Below are 22,936 nucleotides of genomic sequence, written 5' to 3'. Positions count from 1 at the left end.
GTCTCCAGAGCAACACGCCCTGCTGCCACAGGCACAGTCGTGGCCACAACTCCCAGGGCAGTGGGCTGGCAGACTGTCTGTCCCACGGAGCCAGTGCCAGACTAAAGGCTAAAGTGGGGTCAGACAGAGCTTCAAATGAGGACAGGCTGCTGTGTCCATCCAGCCTGTGAACACTGCTGTCAGAAGACCAGGCAGCACCACTGCAGTACCTAGCTCAGAGAAAACGGGAAGATCTAATCCAATCAATATTGGCAGAAATTGTACCTTTTTAGTTAGCTTTGACAGTTACCATTATTTTTCAATTAATTGCACCAGTTTAGTTGTGGAGATAAATAATTAGTCATAGTTTTTTTTCCCTTCCTTTTTAATTAGAGTCCCTAGAGGTTTTCCAAGAATTTGTGGACAAATATTGTCTTGATGGCTAACATTTACAATACTTAGATCATTCTTGCTCTAGGCAGCTTTTTGTTGTTCATTATTACAATGTACAACCACAAAATAAATCATGATTAAAGAGCTCTGTAGGCAACCTTCAGATCATTTTGACTCAATTTTAAATAGATTTTTGAAATATAGTCTTAAACTATGGGGCTGTCATGTGATATTTTTGACATACATTTGACAACCAGTTCTGCTTTCCTTCTTTAAGCCTATTACACATCCACTGCATATCACAAATTCACACCTTCATAATCCAGTACCTTATCATATAGTCATAATAATTTTAAGAGAGAATCACTTTAGCTAATCCCAGCCCAGTCCTTCTCATGAATCTGTCCCCTTCAGCAATGGTTGTAAACCACAAAAGTTTGAATTCACTTTTGCTATTTAATTTTTAATGTCCCACTAGTTCTAGGAGGGTAAGGGAAAAAAATTAAAATATGTAGCATCAACAAATGGTCTTTTATTCATTGATTGAAATAAAACACTATCTGCTACCCTAACATCAAGAAATGCATTTTTTAAAGTTAAAGGTGTTAGTTTACACAGAAGACAAGAAATAAGGTAACCCTGAGCTACCCAGAGATTGCTTCCATGCTCCTCTCACTCCCATTGACAAACATGGCATTTCTGAGGACTGCAGGATGACAGATGTGGTGATTGAAGTGAAAAAACCTAAGCTTTCAATTCTAATTTAAAACAGCACTTTCAGAGATACTTTCTATCCTGTTGAATGACAAATAGCTGACTGGTGTCAAACACACCAACTGACAGACTCTAAGTGAATTACAGTTATTGAGCATTTAGTGCTGGCTGATCTTCCACAAAAAAAGCTGAATCAGCTGAAAATATGATCACATACCAGCCTTTTTGGTGGTGGGGAACTAAGGGTGTGCAATGTGTGTGTGCAGGAAAATTTGCAAGTAAAATAAAAAATTATCTGCAGACAAAAATAGTTTTTAGAAAATCCCAACATCTACTGCAAGAACATAATCATAGTACAATGGAAAGCAAATAGGTAGTGTATTTGCCTTCTTCATTACACACAGAGCATGATCATCTTAATTTGTTAAATATATAATTTTACATGATTAAGTTCATACACCTAATGGACATTTGCACATTTAAAGATATGATAATTCAAGGAAGATTCATGATTTCCCCAAAGCATACCCAGTCTGGAGCCCATTTTAATTATCATGAAACCACCATATATACAAATAACTCAGGTTGCCTCTGTCGTCATTGTAAAGCAGTGTTTTGGAAAGAGGATGTTTACTAACTGGAAAAGAAGATGTGCCAGAGGAACCATACACATATCTGTCAGTATGAAAAACCAGAGTGCAATTCATGTCTTTATGGAAGGACAGGAAGTTCAGATACCCAACTTTTATCCACCTTTAGGCCTTAAACACCCCTCTGTGTCTTAATATATGTCCTAGCTAAGTAAAATTATTTTTAAACAGCTTTCTGCCCTGCTAATATAATAAGGCAGACAGACATGGGTGAAAGTTTCAAAAGAGATGGGTTGTCACGTGAATGCTTTCAGTTAGAATGAGTTTCTCTGGATCCCAGCTTTAAGAGAGCTTGGCACTTTTGTCTGCTTTTAAACCTTCCATGCATTCTTGAAAAGTGCAAACTACTTAGGATGATGAGAGGATAAATTTATATTAAAGGAATACATTTAGGGTAAGAATATAGAGATTTACTCCTTTTTTTTTTTTGCAAGCATTGGGAATGAACAACATGATTCAAGTGTAAAATACTTATAAAATAGTAAAATGGATATTAAAAAAGATAAACGGAAAGCATAAAGTCAGGTGAAGGCTTACTATATTCTGTCAGTTTACTATATTCCTATCAGCCCATGAATTCCTGAGTTTTAGTTCTGTGAAAAGTTTGTGTTTTCAATTTCTCTACATAAACATAATAGAAAAATAAGCAAAACCTCAATTCTAACTTATTGACTTTTTTTTCCTTTCTCCTTGTCATAATGAGCCAAGAAGACCTTTAGCAAAAATCCTCCATATAATTTTTCAAGAACTAAGCTTTCAGCTTAGAGAAATGTTTTGCAAAAAGACCACAATGAAAAGAAAGCAACAGAAAATATGAATATTACTTTTCTTTTAAAATATACAGCTAGAGATAACACAGGGTTCCAACAATTTTTAAAATTACACTCTCTTAACCATTCTCAAATACATTTCAGAGCAAGAATTTATGAATTCAATTATCATGGGATTAAAGTAATAAAACTATTATTAAGTTAATTTTTCCTCAGAAATGTACAACTGTGTAGTACAGTAGTAACACACTGTGAATCACTTGGTGTTAAATAATGCTTTATACTTCCTGCAGGGTAAGACTAGCCTTTATTGAAACATGAATGAGGGAGATTGTTCATAAACCAAGACTATAAAAACTGTTCTCTCAGTGTGAAGTAATTTAATGTACTTTCCAAGCAGCTTCCTGGATATCTGAATCTGCTACCCTTCACATCATGATTTAGATGTGTCTGGATACATCTCCATGAAGAGATTGATCATAGAACTTAAAAAACATAAAAACACATCAAAAAACAAAGGATTTTATGTTGAGGATAAATAGCATGCAAAGATTCACTAGTGCTTAAACTACATTTTCAAATGAAGGTGTCTAAACTGGGTCACAAAGATCAACATCTAGGAACTGAATTGATGTGGCCTAATTTGCTGAAAAGTTTCCTCTGAGATCTGTCCCAAAACTCACAGTTCAATTATTCTAAAATACAGAGCATCTTCATTTGTAGTCCTGCATTGTCAGGTTTCTTCATTCGAAACCAGTTGGTTTTCAAGTGTTCACTTATCATCCAATGCAGTGAATAACTATACTTCCCTGGATATATGGCAAGCACAGAAAATCCTAAACAGTTTAATTTTTTGGTGTTGTATCTGCCCTCCCCAACCCCATGTTTGTTCTTGTTTTTATCCACTCTTAAAAGGCTGCTAACATCATCAGGTCCTTAACAAACTGTGCTGTGATTAACAAATTAACCTGTTATAGTTCTAAGCCTTCCTTAAAAATGTGCATCCATTGCAATGCTCTGGGCATGGCTGACCTATCTATGCAGCACAACCTCTCATGCTTAGTCATGTTCTTGCATGCAAATGTTATCTCATTTGCCACCTCCTCAACACTCCAGAAGACTGGAGAACCCACTCTGTTCTGCTTCCTATTCATGTGGGCATTGCATTGAATCTCCTCTCTCTCCCTCCCATCAGAGATCCTGGACTGGGATGCCATGCAGAGTGCAGAAAGTATGAGCTGCCATAAATATTCACCTGCTGCTACTGGTTTCTTCTCAGCAGCAGAGATCTCAAAATAAGATTGCTGCTCCCTGTGTTGCCAGCCTTTCCTCTGGCCACTTCTGCAGTGGTACAAAGAGAAATAGCCCTGAACTGTAAAGCCTTTAGGCAGAAAAATCTAATTTTCAAAATAATAACCAATAGAATTGTTGCAACTACTGTATCTTGTTATACAAATAACACCAAATTGCACCATTAAATAAAATTCATAAGAGCAAGAATTTGCAACTCAGGATTTTCCTTAATTATAGTACTTCAGATACTTCTATTCAAGCGTTCATCTAAGAGATACAACTTTAACCTGGCACGGATGAAAGAGTTCTGAATAAAAGCTTTTAATGACATTATTTTCAGCAATTTTGTCTCCATTCAGAAAAAAGCTAGAAGCACAAATTAATGATAATGTATGGGTGCACAGTGAAGTATCCATTTATTGGTAATACACAGAAGTTCTCTGCTTCTATAAAAACAGCCTGCACTTTTGTGTTGGTTGCTATATTTGAATGCTGTTTTGTGTTCAGTATTCTGAGACAGCAAAGTGATGGGCATATGTAAATCTCTGTTATACTCTAGAAGCTCTGCATTTGCTACAATGCATTAGACTTCTTTGACTGAGAAAAGCAAGTAGAAAATTTACAGTTTTCTGATCTACCCAAGGATCAGGGGCTGAATCCAATCCCAAAATGATTGTTGCAAGTTAACTGATTTGGCTCCATTTAGTGACTTCAGTAATGAGGACAAAAGACTGCCCAGAGGGAGAAAGAACTGAAGCAATGTAAGGCATATACTTATTCTTGAAATATAAAAGAGAAAAATTTATTTGCAGAGCATCATTATTGAAATATAACAAGAATAACCCTATATACAATGTTAAATTAAGAAAAAAATTCAAATTATTTATAATTAATTTTAAAATTTTAAATTCAAATTATTTCTATTTCTTATGTATGGGAAAATTTGAATCCATAGGAAAATGCCACTCTTTAATAACAAAAAAACACCTAATGCTGAAATTAAAAATGCATTTTTATTACAAATTTGTTGTACTTAAAAACTACTCACATGAGTAAGAGACTGAGAAATAAGTCCTGTATTTGAAATATTTCAAACAACCATCTAAGGTTATTTTTTAATTTTCAGCCTGTGAAATATGGCAAATTCATCTACCTATACTTAGTACACCATAACTTTAAACCTAAAATTATTTCCCATGCATATTTCATTGCATATATGTATAAATGCATTCTATGAGTCTCATAAAGGAGTGTACACTTCTCTATACATATAAACCTATGTGTTCAAACAAATACATTATAAATAATAAACAAAGAAGAAACAACAAGGCTTTTATTAAGAAGAATAGGTAATATGAAGCATTTGTAACTGCAGATTGTGTATAACAATACAACATAAGGCACTCACTATGCTACAGTCAAAATCTTACTGCAATTTATTCTAAACCAGCTTTTTATGGGAATATGAGATGAGATGAGATACCTGCTTTCTCAACAAGAAAAAACATGCTATTACTAGTTAAAAACAAGGAGTCTTGGATACTGACTAATGCAAACACCTTTCTATCTAGATTGAGAGTGATTTTGTGGTTTAAAATGTCTCAACTTTTGAAGCTATTATCACTCACCACGTTAAAGTTTCAAACCTGGGTTTTGACAATGAGATTAAGAGAAATTTCTTGATGTCTGTCTCTCAATACTCATCATATGGCCACATCACTTCAGCACTGGATGCCACGTTTTCAACCTACTCATTCTCACAACAACCTGTGAGTTAACCAGTATAATTTTTACCATTTTCTACACTTCTTAAGGTTAAAAAGGGAAGATATCACAATGAGAGTTCCTGAATGCCAACCCTATTTATTTGTGATTCTTTTAAATATATAATTGAAGTTGCTGACAGTTGGCAACTGTCTGACAGGGAAATAATAAAGAAACTTATATGCAATTAAAACTACAGGAGAAATATAGGACAATGCTGATTGCAGATTAGCTAATAGTCTAAGGATATTAATCACAAGTATTCTTATAAAAAGGAACTAGCAGTAAGTATGTCAATATAAAGAATACCACTGCTCTAGCACTTGTAGAAAGGGATATCTTTCCTCAGGAGTGTTTTTTCACATCAAGAGGCATGTTCTTCTGTTACTGTCTCAAAGGAAGAAATTCAGATAATTTCTTCATAAATATAACTTTGCAAGAGAAATGTTAACATACACATTTTGCCTTAGCTCAAATTTCATCATGATGTGTAAAACCCAGAACACTGTCTTTTACTGAGAAACAAAGAAATCTAAATATTTATAGTACAAGAAGCAGACAGATCAAACTGCTAGAACAAAGGTTAAATATTATGGTTGCATTTTTCAGATATATCTGGGCTGAAACTAGCTCTCTGTCACTATGACTGCCTGAAGAATCACAGCTTAGTAAGGAGTTCCCATTGGATCACCCAGAAATACAGAATTTGGTTTTGAGCAGGGAATGCTACATTTCCTCTCCTTGCTCAGGAGTACACGCTCAAATGCAACGTGATTGACGTAAAACATATAGAAATCTAATTCTCTGAAATTCATGCCCTGAATTATTTTCCTAACTTTTCTATTTTATCTGAAAAACATAAAAATTGAAGCCCTCCTTACCTTGCTACTTATTCATCTGGTGGTTGACCACTAAGCAAACAAGACTCTTTGTGCCCTTTCTTCTCAACTATATTTTCTCAAATTTCTCTAACTTCACTCTGCCAATTCAAGTCCAGCAGTTTTAGCTGCAAGGAACAATCCTCCTTTGGGATCATCACAAAACAGTCACTAAAATGTTGCACTTTGTTTTGGTTTGACTCATTTCAGTGATGAATATCCTTCCTTCTAATTTATGAAAGCTGTGTAGTCTAAACAAGAACTGTCTTCATTGTGATGTAACTTATTCTTTCTTGAGTGATTAGTGGACGACTGAAAATGTTCTCAAAATAAGGGCAGATATCTATGAGAAGTAGTCAAGGGCTCTTCATCTATATATATTCAAAAATCAGTCAAATGCACATATGGAATCTATACATCTACTTATAAGCAGTTATAAAATAATCAATCTGAACTCTATCCTACCATTTCAACATGAAAATATATATTATTTAGCACTAGCATAATTTACAGACATTGATCATTAATGGATTTTTTTTTAAAAAGAAACATGAAATTGACTTATTTGTACCTATATCAGACCTTCCATGTTATACTTGTTTTCTTGAGATCTCTTCACTGTTAGGAGTTACTTACTGTTAAAATTTGGTAGCCAAAGTTTTAATTTTAGATTATTCCTCTTCATGAAATGTGCACAAATGCATACACACATGCAATCAAACTACTATTGGTCTATTTCCAAAAGTTCACTGCCTAGACTTTGGAAGGGCATATTTCACTTCTATAAGCAGAATGGTCTCATTTGTGCTTCTTCATATTGCTCTATAACATGAAGCAGATATACAGATGAGACTGCAAAATGAGATTTATGTCTGCTTTTGCATTTTTTCCCCAAGGTAATTCTGTAAGTATTTTTATTATGAGCTAAAATGCATACTAGACAATAAAATAGTAGCATAATATCTCCAAATTATGCTATTATTTTTACATTACCTAGAACAGATTCAGTTGCTTTGTAAATTTCAATGTTTCAAATAGATCTACACATAATCAGATACATAAATCCCTACAAAATCACTGAGTATCTCACATATCTCATTAATATAAAAGGCCAAAGAATTTTGATCAAAAAATGCATCAAAAATGGAACAAATCATTTAAGATTCAAAAGACCAAAGATGACTGCATTATTTCTAATCAGTACATTCTTATGGATTTTTTTTCATTCAGTCATTCCATCATTGTGTATATTGAATCATCATATTCTATAGAATTTTAGGCAATGATTATTCATGTCTGCAAATATCTTATTACACCAGCAAGGCCTTCTAGATTCTCAGCACTGAAGTACATTAGAGAGTAGGCAATGCTTTTCTCTCCACACCTATACTCAGCTGAACAAGTGTAGTCATTTTTCAGAAGCATATTTTGTCATATCAAATTTTTGTCATCGTAAAATGAATTATTTCATCCAGAGCTACATTTTAAAAGCAGTCTGGGCATGGAGCACTGGCAGAGAGCACAGGGAAAACGCTTAATCCAGGCACTCTGTAGGAAGCTCCTGGTATCATACTGGGACATGCAAGGTGGTTAGATGCAGACTTTGCTGCAGGCAACAAATATATGTCACCAACCTCTATTTTGGGTGACTGTATTTATATTCTGGGAGAAAATACCTCCATTCCTTTCAAAATACATGGGTTTTGGCCAGAAACAGCCAAGACATATCTGGATAAATAACTTCCTTCAGATGAATACTCAGATCTACCAAACCTTCAAATGATGCTCAAAAGCAACTCTACCTTTGCAAAGATGAATACAAGGGGAATTTCTCTACCTGCACATAGTCAATTTAAAATGATTATTAGTACAAATACTTTCTTGAAAAAAAAATCAAGACTACAAAGCAGAGGATCTAATGAAGGGAAGGGTTCTCCTAGAACAGTGTGGCCAAAAGGAACCCTACCCAAGTTAGAAGGCAAATCACCTGTATGATATTGAACCAGAGAGGATCTGTGAACTCCCACATGAAGAGACAGGACATATGTTATCCTTACAGAAATATTCCTGGCAATATTTGTAACAGTTCTTAAATATTTCTCACCATTTTTCACACAGCATCTAGATTTTTAATTCAGATATATGTGGGTCTAAAGTGACCTATTCCACAGTGATTTAGTTGATCTGGATGTTGAAATCCCCTGAAGACATCCAAGGAAAGCAGCTGATGAAAAGATCTTCATAAACCAACAAGCCCTTCTTCAAAACTTTTACTTAAATTGTTCCATTTTATTCCTATTTTGATAAAAGCTTGATTTCTCTAATTTTGACATGAATTGGATTTTTGCTGTTCTTTACCAAGAACATTACTTTAAACTTTTATGTAATTTGCAAATCATGTTGTTAGGTCCAGCTAGAAAAACCGCTGAACTAAAAGGAAAGCAAAACAAAGTCAAAAATTCACATTCAATATACAAATGTTAAAGTTAATCAAGACATTTCTCTACAAACATAAACACTCTCCCAAGCCTGGAGAAGTCTACTTTTTGAGGATATGTGGAGAGTAAATAGAACATCCTCTACTACCCTGAGGCTGGGTATTGAGATAGTCACAAGTTTCAGTAAGTTTCACAGCCTGTCTTGCATCCAACATAAGCAAAGAGAAATGTATCTATATAAATGAGCATATTGAAATTCACACTTTAGTTTCTACATCTATTTGGACCAAGGTTGGTTTTAAAGCAGCAACTGAATGCAGTTTCACATCTAGTCTTCTGAAATAACTCTTCTCTGCTGTGCAATCTATCAATACTTCTATAGACTGACTCTCCTTTAGAGACCCTGCATCCAGAATGTCTGTCAAGGTTTACAAGGAGGGCTGGGTTACTCAGAATAAAGTAGTTCTGACACTTCTGCATTGTCTGGAGAGAAAAAAAGACAAGTAGGAGGTGGTTGTTTCACCACATGTTAACTGAACATCTTTCTGAGAACAGGTGTTATAAGCAGCTGCTGAGAAAAGGCAATGGGACAGGTTCTGCTGCATGGGGTATTTTTGCCTTTCTGTTTATTGTGGAATTATGCTATATTGCATTTGGCTGAGAGAAGTTATACAGGAGAGGAAGCAGCATAGGAGAATCTGTTGGAAGCTGGACTTGTAACACAGCTTGAACTGGATGGAGAGGACATTCAAATTAGGATCATTTGTGTCAGCCACATTCGTGCAGAGAAGGAGAGAACACCCATGATTTTTAGTGTTCCTTTCCTTAGAAAATATGATGCAATAGACAATTTCTCAGCAGCATGTCTTTCCCCATATCATAAGTGTGGGAATCATACTGCACTTGAGAAAATATTTTAAACCTTACTGGTTTTGGTAAGCTGTAAGGGTAACTAACAACATGTTAACACAGATGGTTGCAGACAGACCAAACATCTGCTCTGTGCTTTTAAGTATCTGAACTATGAAAGAGACCACATTTTAGCAGTTTGTGTGACAGAACAGATAAACTCACTAACATGATTTTTGGACTGGAGGTGACTTCTGTCCATCCAGATTAGATTAGATAGAAAAAAAAATATCTCTGTACCTGCATAGAGCAGATATATCCTAAGGCAGAAAACTACCTCAATTAAAAACCACCTCTATTTACCCCCTGAACCAATTTCCACTTTGTAGCTAAAGCAACAAATTACTTACTCTCAAAGCTGGCTATGCAGCCAAATATGTTCATTGATAACAGTAAGTCAACTGGTCTTTTCTTTGCATCACAGTAGGAGAAACTAAGGATCAAATATTCTTACCTGTTCTTGATAGCCTATTGAGCTTAAAAACATATAGACACCAGTGAGTCCTACTAACCAAAAGACATGGAGTTCATAGGATATTCACATGCCAAACATGACATTTTTATCTGAATAAGCATCTGAAAGATAACAACAAGCTCTGGAGACTGTTAGAGATTAGTGTAAGGAATAAGAAAGGAATAAAGGAGTCTAAAAAGATTGCAACAATGGCTGATTCTATTCACACGTAAAAGAAAAACATTTCTGTAAGAGACATTATTTCAAGGTACAACCAGTGTGTGATGTAGGAAAAGGAATAGAGGAATAGAGTTTGTCCTTTCAAAGACTTTGACTTATGCAGTTCCCTGATTTTTAAAAAGTTGCTCACACATGTTTAGATAAAGTTTCTGCATAGCTACTACTTGACAGCTGTTCTGGACACAGAGATCCAAAGTGAATCCTTCATTTTGCCTCCTCTCAACTCCAAGTTTCTGGTGGAAGAATTCCCTCTAAGCCTGGCCCTGTTCTGATCTGTTGCTTCAGTTTGACCTCCCTCCTCTCCTCCCCTTCCAGCCAGAGTAACAAAACACAAGCTTTGGAGTGAAGCTGCCCAGCAGAAAAAGCTCCAGGCAAGGAAGTTGGAGGGAAGATAATGGTCAGTGTCAAACCACTCTCAAAGTAATGGAAGGAGAGGGAAAGGGGAGTTTTAATCTCTCCTAGCAAAAGTTGTATTGATTCAATTCTGTCCTTTTAACTGAAATAGCTAGCTGCTTCCAGTGAAGCCAGCTTTATCTTCATTCTGGTCTGTTTTCTACTTATTGGAAAGTAGAGAATGGATGAATCAGAATAACATAGTCCCTAGTTTGGGACATAGGATAAAATCAGGTTTCTCTCTGTCCTGCCAATTGGTGAACACTGTAATGATATGGGTTAGGCTTGATGATATCAAAGGTCTTTTCCAACCTAGCTAATTCTGTGACTCAGTTTATTCAGTAAAACTAAGCAGATTGACTGGGTTTTCCTGTTTTCTCATGGAGAAGAGGGCAAGTCAGGCTCTTCTTCACCATAACTGAACTAAAGCCAGCAGACTTGCAGCCAGTTAAGAAGTAAGGATTTGTCCTTTATCTGTCTTTGCCCTGCAATAGCAAACATCAGGCATGCTGTCATTTCTGTCAGTGACATTTGCAGCATAAGTCAATGTATCAGGGATGTTAAAACAAGCATGATAAGGAATCAGAAAGCCTAATTATGGGAACAGATTTGTTTCAGCATATGACCCATGACCTGCCTGTGTGTGGTAGGTGGGGAGGACTCATTGCTTATTTTGGTTTCCAGACCAATGCTGGCAGTTTAAATGTGCTCCTACTTGGATATGAACTGAAAACCTTTCCTTGCATTCAGTAGGTGAACAACAAATCAGTCGTTCTGAATACACCATAAAAAATATTCCTTAATCATTTGGAGCAGAATTGTTTAATGTAGTGGTAGTATCCAAACATGGAAAAGCTGATTAGCAATATCAGCCTCAGAGGAACAGGAAATCCCTCCAGTCACCAGAGTTACTCACACTGCAATTATAAATAAATCAACTGTTCCTTAAAAAGTTTAATCTTTTTACATTTAGGGATTGGTTTATGTTGCTGGGTACTTTTGAGTGAAATTATTATCTTGTGAGGAAATGCCATGACACTAATGGGTGCATTAGAACAAAAAGGTGTACTTCAATTGATAGATTATCTTGAAATTATTATTAACATCAGAGTAATTTGTACCAGGAGGATTTTTTTAAAGTAATTTAATAAATCTGAAATCACATAAAACCTTTTAATGGCAATACCAGTGAGAAACCACGAAAAGGCTCTAACTCTACATATGCTAAAAAAAGAGCAATATTGCATTTCAATCTTTTTTCTCTATTTGTTACCATATGTAATAAAGCTGAAGCTAATCCATAACCATGATGATTTTTTACATGTCACAAATGTTACACATCCAGAGTATTAAAAACCAAAAAGTAAGCACTGCTGTGAGGAGTAAATTACCCATTGTTTAGAACTGAAAAAGTAATTCCAAAACCATTATATAGTAAAAAAGCAAATATATATTCTCCCCACACAGAGCTTGAAATATGATTTATTTCAGTAGTTCAGTAACTATATAAGGGCTAAAGATTTCAAATTTTATCAGCACTCTGAACAATTTTATGAGGTGATTATGTGAATCTGCATCCATCAAAGATCCTATTCTATGATGAAAAGTTAATGTTTCAGAGAACTGGAGTACTCCCCATGGCTGTGTGATTCTGACTGAAAGCAGTTACCCAGTAAAAAGGATTGGTTTGGACTGACATGAGCAAACATAATGACAAAAGTAAGTATTTTTTGAGCAAGGGTGTCAGTGACTGAGTAGACATTTTGTGAAAAACTTGAAAAGTTGACAGCATAAAATCTCAGTTATAACTGACCTGAAATAGCTTATTTCTATAAAATGTGAAAAAAACCTCTTTTTTTAATAGAAATAAAAGTCCTAATAAATTTATGTGAATCCCTCTTTGGGAGTAGATGAAATTATATGACCCATAAAATGGAGAGCAGACAAGATTCTGAGCAAGCAACAGGAATTTTAAAACATATATTAATGATGTATATTTTAAATACACACATTTAATATTGGCATCTATGCCTTGTTTTTAAAAGATGTACGGCAGGCTTGATCCTAAAGCTCATCCTGTAATAACAGTGTATTGCATTTAGCTGTGAAACAGGCTTTTAAAACACAGATACTTATACAGAAGAAAACTCTAATTGCATCATAAATCAGAAGAGCAAAGCATTTTTTAAACATGAACTGAACTAAAATCTATCAAGTTCAGTAGGATTGAACAGCTTTCAAAGAAAACTGGCAGATGTTTTGTTCACTCTTTTAGTCTTTTTTTAATTAACATCCTCTCACAGTTGTAAATTCATTGCAAAATAAAAATTTTATGCTAGCATCTACTTCTGTTTTCAAAAACAAAGGAAAAGCAACAGAAGCAAACCAGGGTTTTTAGTCTGTTGCTTTCACTTTTTTCATTTCACAGTTCTTACAGCTGATGCTCTCTATTTTAGCAGATCACACACCAAACCTACAAACAGCACAAACTGTGAGTGACCACTTTACCTTCTGAAAAATCAATCAGTCCCAGCAAATGAAGCAGCTTCAGAGATGCAAATATAATCACAACAATACCCACTGTTTGTAGTCCCTCCGACTCCCACTCGAGAGTCAACATTCTTCCAACAGGCAAATCATTCCAGTCTTCACACCGCTTTGCAATCAGAGGGAAATCAGAGGATTTTACCAAGAGTTTGCTTTGAAGAAATTTGCAGCGGTGTAAAGCACCACTATGCCAAGCAGTGGCAGTTCAGCAGCCACTCTAGCTGAGATAAAATATCAGATAAAGCCCTGCATCTCATGCTTCTCTGAGCATTCGCTTTCCTCAGTAGCGAGTCCTCCTAGGAGGCTGAGGTGGACCACGAAGCTCTGGGCATGGCATTGTATCCGAGGAGCGGCGTTACTGGGAGCTGCTGGAGGAACATCTGTGTCGAGCAGGAGCCTGGGCTGTGTCAGCGCCAAGAGGAAAAGCTCTCTGGAAACTTGCACAGGGGAGCACGCTGCTGTCAGCGCTCAGCGCTCCAGCGCTCCCAGACCCAGAGGCTGCAGCTCTGCCCAGCTCCACAGCCTTTCCCCAGCTCCTCTGAGCAACATTTTTGTTAAGTTTCAGAAATGACAGTTTGCTAAAGACACACATGTGTTTTCACGTGCTAAACTCTGCATGTCAGGAAACTCCCGCCCTCTGCATTAGAAAGAACAACGATCAGAGAAATGCTGCCCCTTCCCCTTCTAAAGCATCACCAGAGTCTAATTAAATCTTCACTGAAAGTGAGACTAGAAATTAAAGAAATACACATCAGTGTGATCAGTGCCGCCAGCTAGCAAAATACAGCGCTGTCAAGGAGACATGCACTGCCCAAACTCCTGATCCACAGCCAGGAAGAATGTATTCTTTATTGATTAAGAAACAAAACTGCTTTTCTGTCTCAGCACATGAACTTAGAAGTGCTGAACCCCAAACTCTGATATACATTAATGGGTATTCAGCATTTTCCTGGGAAGATCTTATCCAGGCTACACATCAGGGGAAAAGATTTCCAGCTGATTTATTAGATAGTTTGTATAAAACTAATTGTCCTTTGTTTATTAATGTGATTACCAAGAGGATATCCAGTGTGTAGAATACGCTCTAAAGAATATTTACACAGCACATGCATAACCAAGGTTATGCCTAAATGCTTACCCTTGTGCACATCCTAAAAATGTAAATAAATCCTGTTCATTGCTATACAAAGCTATATAAGGTAAACAGAAGGCTCAGAAAAAAAAAGTATTTTTGAAATTTTTATTATTTAAAATATATCTTCTAGCACCAAAAAAAAAAATTACATAAATGATGTCCAGTATCAACTACTCAGGTTACTAAGGTCTTTTGACTAGAAAAAACTTTTGCTAACTATCAAGAATCTCAGGTATTTCTACTTTTGTTCAAAAAGTCATTATCATTTTAAATTAGCATAGCAAGTTGTAACATTACCAATCTATTGCTTATGGGCTACCACGTAGAAAAAGAAAAATGTATTCTACAGTTTATTGTCAGCTTTTTTTGTTTTTTTTTTTTTGAAGTCTGTACACATTGAAGGAAAATATAAACAGAACTCCAGAAGCAATATATTTTAATTCATTCAAAAATGCATGTGTGTGCTTCAGCTAATTTTAGGTTATATCTAGTCAATATATAAGCAAGAATATTCTTTGATTTTACATTTCTGGGTATTTAATATTAGAATTGAAAGTATACAGAAATATACAGAAATAATACTGTATTATTTATATATGCTTTCAGTCTGAGTGTCAGTCCCATTAACATGTAAAGCTAAAAGAGTCTTAAGAGGAAAGCACAGTAAAAATAAATCAAACCAAATACACTATCCCACATTTGCACCTTCCAAATATGTCATTACTTTTTACCTCACATTCCATATTAATGATTCAATAAATTTTCCTGTTAAGTTCTTCTCCTCTGAAAAGAAAAGTAACATTTTGTTACCTCTTTACAAATTCTAGGTACTGCATATAATCTTCTCCTTTTAAGGCTCTGAAATGTTAATATTGACCTCATCCTCATCTCCTATTTTTTCCTTGAGGTCATTGCCACTTAGGCTTTTCTTTCTCTCAAATTTGTGTTCTTTTTCTTCAGTGATGAAGCTTGAACAAGTGTTTATGATATCGCACAAACAATAATCCTATATAATGCCACATTCACACTACAGCAGTGAAAAAGGCCTTATTTATATCTAATAAATGGTCTCAGGGAAAATCTTAAAATGGATAAATCTGTCAGTCCACATTCTCCTTTCACAGAGTAGGTTCAGGCTACCCTGTGCTCTTGAGCTGCCCACCTTGGGAGCAGAGGCCCTTCTACTCCACCAGGGAAGGTGCCAACCCACTTGCAAGCGAAAGCCACCCAGCAAGAAGTGGTCCCAGACACAGCCAAGGTTTCGTTTTCTGCTTTTACACAAGAAGAAAGGCCTGGGCCTCTTAAAAAAAGACAACAGGGAGAAAAATAATGAATTTGATGAGTTTTAGAGGCCAACTCTACCTGCACAGCAAATGACTTAGAGAAGAATGTTTAAATTGAAAAAAAAAAAAAAAAAAAAGCTGAGAAGGCACATTTGAATTAATGTAACTGATTACTGACTTCAGAGAATACTTCCTTAAAAAAAGAAATTGACTTTTCCTGTTGTTTCTCATGGTAGTTCTCTAAGTTAGGGGAACCATACACCAAATTTGTGAGTCTCCAAGCCTTAACCCTCGTAAGTAAAGCAGCAAGGATAAGAAACAATGTGGAAAGGAGAAGGAAGTGATACATGAAATCTTTCCTGCAATATGCCATGCAACAGATTAAAACATAAATATTAGTTAGAGATGTGAATTCTTCTGGAAGAAGTTCAATTAAAAAAATTCTATGCCCCAAAATATTTGAAAATTTAATAAATATTGAATAAGGAGATAATAACCTTTTTGTTATATGTACAGCAATTCTTTGCATGCTTATCCTTCTAAATTCAAACTCCATTGCAATTTCTCTTACACACTTCTTATTTTTTTCAATAATTTGAAAACAAGTATTTGTCTGATACATTCTATGTGGTGCCTGTATTGACAGTACAAACAAATTTTAAGAGTTGTTGAAAGAAAAATATTTTTTCCTTAATGTATCCCTCCTGGATACAAAAGGAAACACTATTTTTAATGTAAAATTGGGGAAAAAAAATTAAACCAGGGGATGACATAATATTTAAGCACTTGCTCTCTTTCTCTACATCCAGCTCTCATTTTTGACTTTGCAAGGCATTCTGGTGGAGACTGAGCAATACATTTAAGTTTACAGGAACTTCCTTGTGATTCCTTGCAAGGTTGCACAGCGGGAAAAATAAAAGTACTAGAATTTGTTATGAAGCTCTCCCATCTAAACATTGCATCTTCCACCATCCTTAAATTCTTTTCCATTAAGATTTGAAGCAGACAAGGAAGGAGAAGCAGTGGGGTGGCCCTGTATGTTAGGACAGTCTTGATTATCCAGAGTTTAATGGTGGTGACAATAGGGTGGAGTGTTCATGGGCGAGAATCAGGGGAAAGGCCAGGAGGGCAGAAACCATGGTGGAGTCTGCTAGAGAGCACCTGATCAGGATGAAGGGGCACACAAAATGTTCTGTAGGCAGCTGGGAGAAGTGTCATGATTGCTAGCCCTTGTTACCATGGGGGACCTTAACTTGCCAAATGTCTCCTGGAAATCCAACAGAGCAGCAAGCAGACAGTCTAGAGGGCCCCTGGTGTGTGGCAGATAGCTTCCTGACACAGCTGGTGAGGAAGCTCAAGAGGGGAGATGTCCCACTGGACCTGCTGAGTAATGGGGTGCTTGCAGGCCATCTCAGGTATTGCAATTGTGAAAGAGAAATTCTCATAAAACAATTTCAAAAACTGTGAAATTCTCAGAAAACTCTGGAGGGACCTCAGCAGAAATGCCATCTTGGACTTCTGGACAGATGCTGGCTCTATAAGGTTTAGAAAATCCTGTTGGAGGCAGTCCTAAAAGCCCAAAGGAGTTCAGGGAGGCTGGCAGTGGCCTAAGGAAGCAATATTACAGCCACAGGAGTAGGCTGCTCCCTATGTGCTAAAAGATGAGTCAGGGGGGAAGACAATTGGCCTGGTTGAGCAGAGAGCTTTGGCTGCATAAAAACAAGTACAAACTTTTCATTCCTAAGTAAATATGCAAGAGGAACCTGTGCTAAGGTGCTGGAGGAGACACACATTACTTGGAAGCACAAATGCCAAGTGAGTTTTGAACAGGACAGAGTAGATATGTTTAAGCTAGTGGCATCTACAAGAATGATCCAATTCTGGAGTCCCAACATTTTTCCACAAACAATCCCAACTAATTACTGGCTACTCTAATCATTTTAAATAGAATAATTTATGTGTGGAGCGCAAATTGTATAAAAGGGACACCTTAAATAAGACACAGCATTATGCACTAAGTGCATTTTGTATCTGATTGCCATATGCTTGTAGAATACCATCAGTTTTTCCTAAGAAGAAAAAAACACTGAGAAATATTATTTATAAAGCTAATATATAGGAAATTAAATTTCATTAATTTCAAAGTTGACTAAGAACAGAGAAAATCTGCCCCTTAAAAACAACAATTCCATCGAATTTAACACATCAAAGGATGTAGCACATGCTTAAGAATAACAACAGGATGCTAAGAATTGAATAACCAAGGAATAAAACAATCTCTAATTCTAGAAATACTTAAATAATACCTAAATAAGAATTCAATTACTAGCATATAAGGATATAAAATTTTCCTCTAACTTAATATGGTTATCTAGTCCTTTCAAAATTATCTGGTATTATCACATTTCTTTTATACTAATCCCAGCCAGTACCTGGTTTTGGATTATATCTGTCATTGTAATTAGCACAGTAAAATGGCATGTATTTTCTTTTAATTCCCTTAATTATCTTCCTTAATTCTCTTAAATAACTTTCATTTTAATGTTTACAATAAATTTTTACTGGGAATTATAAACTCATCTTTTCAAGTTTCTTTTGACTCTTACAGAGAACCTACCTGATCTGTAATATATTGATGTGTTTAATGTCTTTTCACTATATTCTCTTTTTAACATCTGCTTGTAAATACTATCAGTCTTTTCAGACTTTTCTCTCTATACTGAGAATGATTTTCATTTCTGTGCAGACATTCTGGATTTACAGTTGTCTAATGTACAGTGGGGCTGACCAAAATTGAACCATTTTCAAGGCAAGGATGTGTTACTACTCATTAATTGACTTGAATTTTACTGCCTTCCTAGGTGTTAAAATCTGTACAGTGTTAACAATTAATGTGTGTGTGTGTGTCTTAATTGGCTGGGAGTAATAGTTCATTAGACTCTGATATTTTCCCCCAATGTATCTGAAAAGGGAAACTGCAGATGAGTTAGAAATAGAAACAAAATTTGGAAGTATTAATTAGCTGCCCTTCTTTCTGTACTCTCTTCTTCCAGAGGGATATGTTAGACAGCCAGAAGAGAATGAAATGGCCAAATAAACACAGAAAGGGCACCTACAAACAGGTCAGATAAACGGCATATCTTCAGCTTCCTGTTCATGCCAAACCCGAGCTTATTAAGAAAGTTATCTGGTGGATAATGAACTTAATCCTCCTATTTAACCAGTGAGAAATTCACTCACAGGCAATGCACTGCAGTTTTCTACTCATAAAAGTTTCTATCTTTGATCTGCAGAAGAAAACTATGTCTACTAGAAAGCATTTCAAGAACCAAGAGAAGAAATTATTTTACACATATCTTTTCAAGAATTAGTCTCAGGGTAAAATAACTTTGAGTGTAACACTTCCTTTGTAGACTGCTACAGCTAATCACAGAACATTATGTAACTTTCATAAAATGCTTAGAAAAATGAAGCAAATGTATGGAATCACATTGTTCATCTCACCAGCACTGCAGCTGCTCAAGAGCCCAATATTGCACTAGCAGATTACTTATCCAGGTAGAATTACAGGGAAACATTTGCTAGCTAGAAGAGCAAGGTAGAGTCTAATTATGAGAGATTAAATTTGTCAGGTTTCATATATCATCTTTAATATTTACACTAAGTGCCCTAGATCTTTAATGACTGTAAGTGAATACAGGCTGAGAAAGGAAAAATTCAACATCTGTATGGCAAGAAAAATTTCACTGGTTTGTAATCAAGAAGAAAATGATATCCAAGCTTCTAAAGGTTCCTCTCATACTTAGAAGTAAATTACACTAATATAATATTGTAGTTACAGCTGTATAAAGGTTCTAGGCTATGGAATGGGATTTAATTTCTTTTTTCCTCTCTCCATTTTCACCTTATGACTCTCACTTGCTTCTAAGCTTTTGTTCTTGCTTTGATCTATATCAAAGGACTGCTGCCATTACTGATCTGAAAAAAGGAGCTGAAAGGAATCCCACAAGAAAACCATTGCCAAGTCCCTTCATAACATAGCACAGGTGGATTTATTTGTCAAAAGACCTAATTGATACAGCACGTTATACAAATATGTATAAAATACTTAGTGTACAAGTGGTTTGTAAATTAAATGGAATGTCCATGGGAGCAACAGTAGCATTTTAATTTAGTAAGCTTTAGCAAAGGATTACAGAGCAGCTATATGTTTCCTAAACAAGATTAAATTACATTTAGTAATAGTCAGTAATCAAATTCTGGTTTGTTTTATTGTAAAGCCTACTGGCTTATTTGACAAATGAAATTACCTCTAAATTATGCAACTGTGTCTTCAGCCTACAGACCTGGGGGTGTTTTTTTATACTAAATCATAATTGCTGCAGCAGGAATGGCCACTACCAAATTTCTAAGCACAAATGTGTATCTGCACAGGAGAAGTGCAGTATTAATGGAACTACTAAGGATCAATCACACCCAACTATTTTGTTAGCTATAGAAACCCACCTTCCTCTAAGATACGGCTTTCCTGCTTATAAGAAAACAGGTTTTTTGCCTGTACAATCCTTGTTTTCTTCAGTCTTTTCACATTTGCAACAAATATGGTAACGTCTGACTTGCTGAGTTTCTTCGTTTACTAGTATTTTTGTAATCATACATTGAAGAAAGAGAATGTCGTTATCAATCACTTTATTCATGGAAATGAAAAACTACTGGGAGGCCAACAGATTAAGCTGGTAGAAATGATGGAACAGAGTAGCAGCATTCACAGCTCCATATTCAGTCACTTTCTGTTAGCCAAATTATGACTACATCCACTCACGTGTGCCCATACATCTAGGAAGCCATGTATTTGTGGGCTGTGTAGCTAGATGACCTTGGATGAGTTCCTAAGGGAAGTTGTTTTCTGTGGTAATGAATGAGAAAATAAACGAACTATGTATGCCAGTAATAAAAGATGATATTCTAGTGACAAACAGGAATATTCACCACCAAGCCTCCAACCCAACTATGAATTTAAAATTGTCAACCTATCGTCTGCAACACCTCTGTTTCAAAACAGATGTTTCTGTGGTTCAATGAATGGTTAGCAACTAAACCAAAGGGAAAAAAATACTGAAAAGGGGAAAAAATTACTAACCACAATCATAAGAACATTACTATTGTGCAGCTGTTTCTTTGTATTGCATCTTTCTCTGATATAAAATAACCCATGCACAATAAATGTTCTATTTCTCTTCTTGGCTTTTCCAAAGGTGAAGCACTGTATTTCACCATAGCAACCAGAAAGCATTATATATTAAGGCTGAAGAGGCTGGCATATTTCCACATTTGATGTACTTGTTAAAAAAATGAGTGCATTTGTCCTGTAAAGATGAGCTATTACATGGTTGCAGCACATTAAAGAAATGTCTGTAATCCTGATACAGTCCCTTAGCTCTATATAATTAGACTTGTACTACAGATGAAATATGCACAGGTTTGACTACAGCTCTGCAACATGTGGTTGCCATTCCAAATTATGCAATATTCAGAATTAGTCCATATCACCTCGTGAGAGACTTGAATGTTAATGGTTAATGACTCAAAACTATAGACCTTTCGTAAAAAGTGCAGAGAGCCTTGGTGACCATATGCAAAGTGAGCACCCATGTGCAGAGGGGGTGCACATCCACCATGGGAGGATGGCCATGACAAACTGACCTGTGTTAGCAACAGCTGCGTTTTGAGCCAGACATGGGAAGAGGTCAATGAGAAGATCCTGCAAGGCTAGTTGGTGCTTTTTATGATATTGGTGTCCTCCCTTTTGCAAATGACTCAGAAGTGAAAAATCCTTTCCAGGTAAGTACCAGGACATTAACGCTTAGAGGTGAGGGTATTCATCCCTTCTGATGGGGCATAGCTGGCTCAGCCAGACGTGGGAGCTGTCCTGTCTTAGAAGATGTCATAAACCATCAGTGACCCCCAAAGTGCCCCATGATCCACAGTGTTACATCACTGTCCCACGGTGGTGCCTGTATCCCCAGTTGTGTGTTCTGTTTATGCTGGATATTACGTTCTGTGCCTTCCAGACTGGCTCTGAAGAGCGAAGTTTCATTTTGTTATCAGCCTGCTCACTCCCCCAATGGTCGGTGGGACACAGAGATGGGGGCAGTACTTAGTGCAGCTTTTGCTTTGCTCTTGCTTTGTTCTTGCTCCTGCTTAGCTCCTGCTTTTGCTTCTGCTTGTTAGTTTAGCTAGACAGTCCAATTTTTCCCTGGGCTGTTTTTCTTTCCCTCTCTTGGAACCACTAAAGCCTGCACTGAGAGTTTGCACCTTGTAGCCTGCAGCAGCTATTCCCAGTGCCAGAGGGAGCAATAACAGAGCAACCACTCCCAGGAGAGACTTTCTGAATCTTTCATCTTTTTCAGTGTGGTGAAAGAGCGGTGTCGTCAAGTATTGTTCATTTTGTGTGCTGGGGTGCTGTGCCTGCTAAATAAACATGTTCTTTCCCCTTCTCTCAGAGGAATCCTTCCTGAACCGGTTGGCTGGAGGGGCCGTGTGAATTTGCTTTCTGGAGGGGCCCCTTTTAGAGGTTTTCTCCCAAATTTGCCCTAAACCTGGACAATCACACAGTGCAAAACATTCCCACCTGACCCTGAGTTTACATTAACCCACTGAAACTTGTGTTTTGCAGGCTTCCCCCATCCCCAATGGATCCAAGATTTGGACCATCACTTCTACCAACAGACATCAAAATTGCAACAATCAAATCTCAGTCACAGATCCAGGTGTGGTAATATCTGTCTATTTTTATCCTTTCTTTCTTTTAACTTCTACATTTACTTAAATTTTACTTTGAAGATTTTATATTACTATTATTTTTATAGCCAAGATGGCTACATACCTCCTCTCCATTGCAGCCAAATTGTTCTAAAAGAAACCCTACGCACATTTATTTATAAATAAATAAATAAATAAATATATATATATATATATATATATATATATTCATATTCAGTTTTGTTTCAGTCTAACAAATCCCAAGAGATCTATTAAGAAGAACATGGGTTATCCTTGCCTTCTGTGGTGGGTTGTAACATGGACAATGAAGATT

The 22,936-nt window shown here is 36.2% G+C and overlaps 1 protein-coding gene across 8 annotated transcripts in view; it reads right to left on the bottom strand.

Annotated features, from left to right (window-relative positions):
- KCNIP4 (potassium voltage-gated channel interacting protein 4) overlaps positions 1-22,936 on the bottom strand; it is a 389,782-nt gene that overhangs the window by 78,028 nt on the left and 288,818 nt on the right. Inside the window, exon 1 of one of the 8 annotated variants that reach the window (XM_054295937.1) lies at positions 13,384-13,930. The exons of 6 other annotated variants lie outside the window; for them this stretch is intronic. In XM_054295937.1, the coding sequence (XP_054151912.1) occupies positions 13,384-13,495 (112 nt within the window). In that variant the 5' untranslated portion in view covers positions 13,496-13,930. Of the gene's footprint in view, positions 1-13,383; positions 13,931-22,936 lie in introns of those variants that run through there. One more of the 8 variants, XM_054295932.1, reaches the window with a different exon arrangement.

Source organism: Melozone crissalis, unplaced genomic scaffold, assembly GCF_028551555.1.
Source record: "Melozone crissalis strain CALT ecotype California unplaced genomic scaffold, PUWL_Pcris_2 ptg000006l_1, whole genome shotgun sequence".
In the NCBI taxonomy this organism is placed as follows: Eukaryota; Metazoa; Chordata; class Aves; order Passeriformes; family Passerellidae; genus Melozone; species Melozone crissalis.
This window is presented reverse-complemented; position numbering and strand designations above follow the sequence as displayed.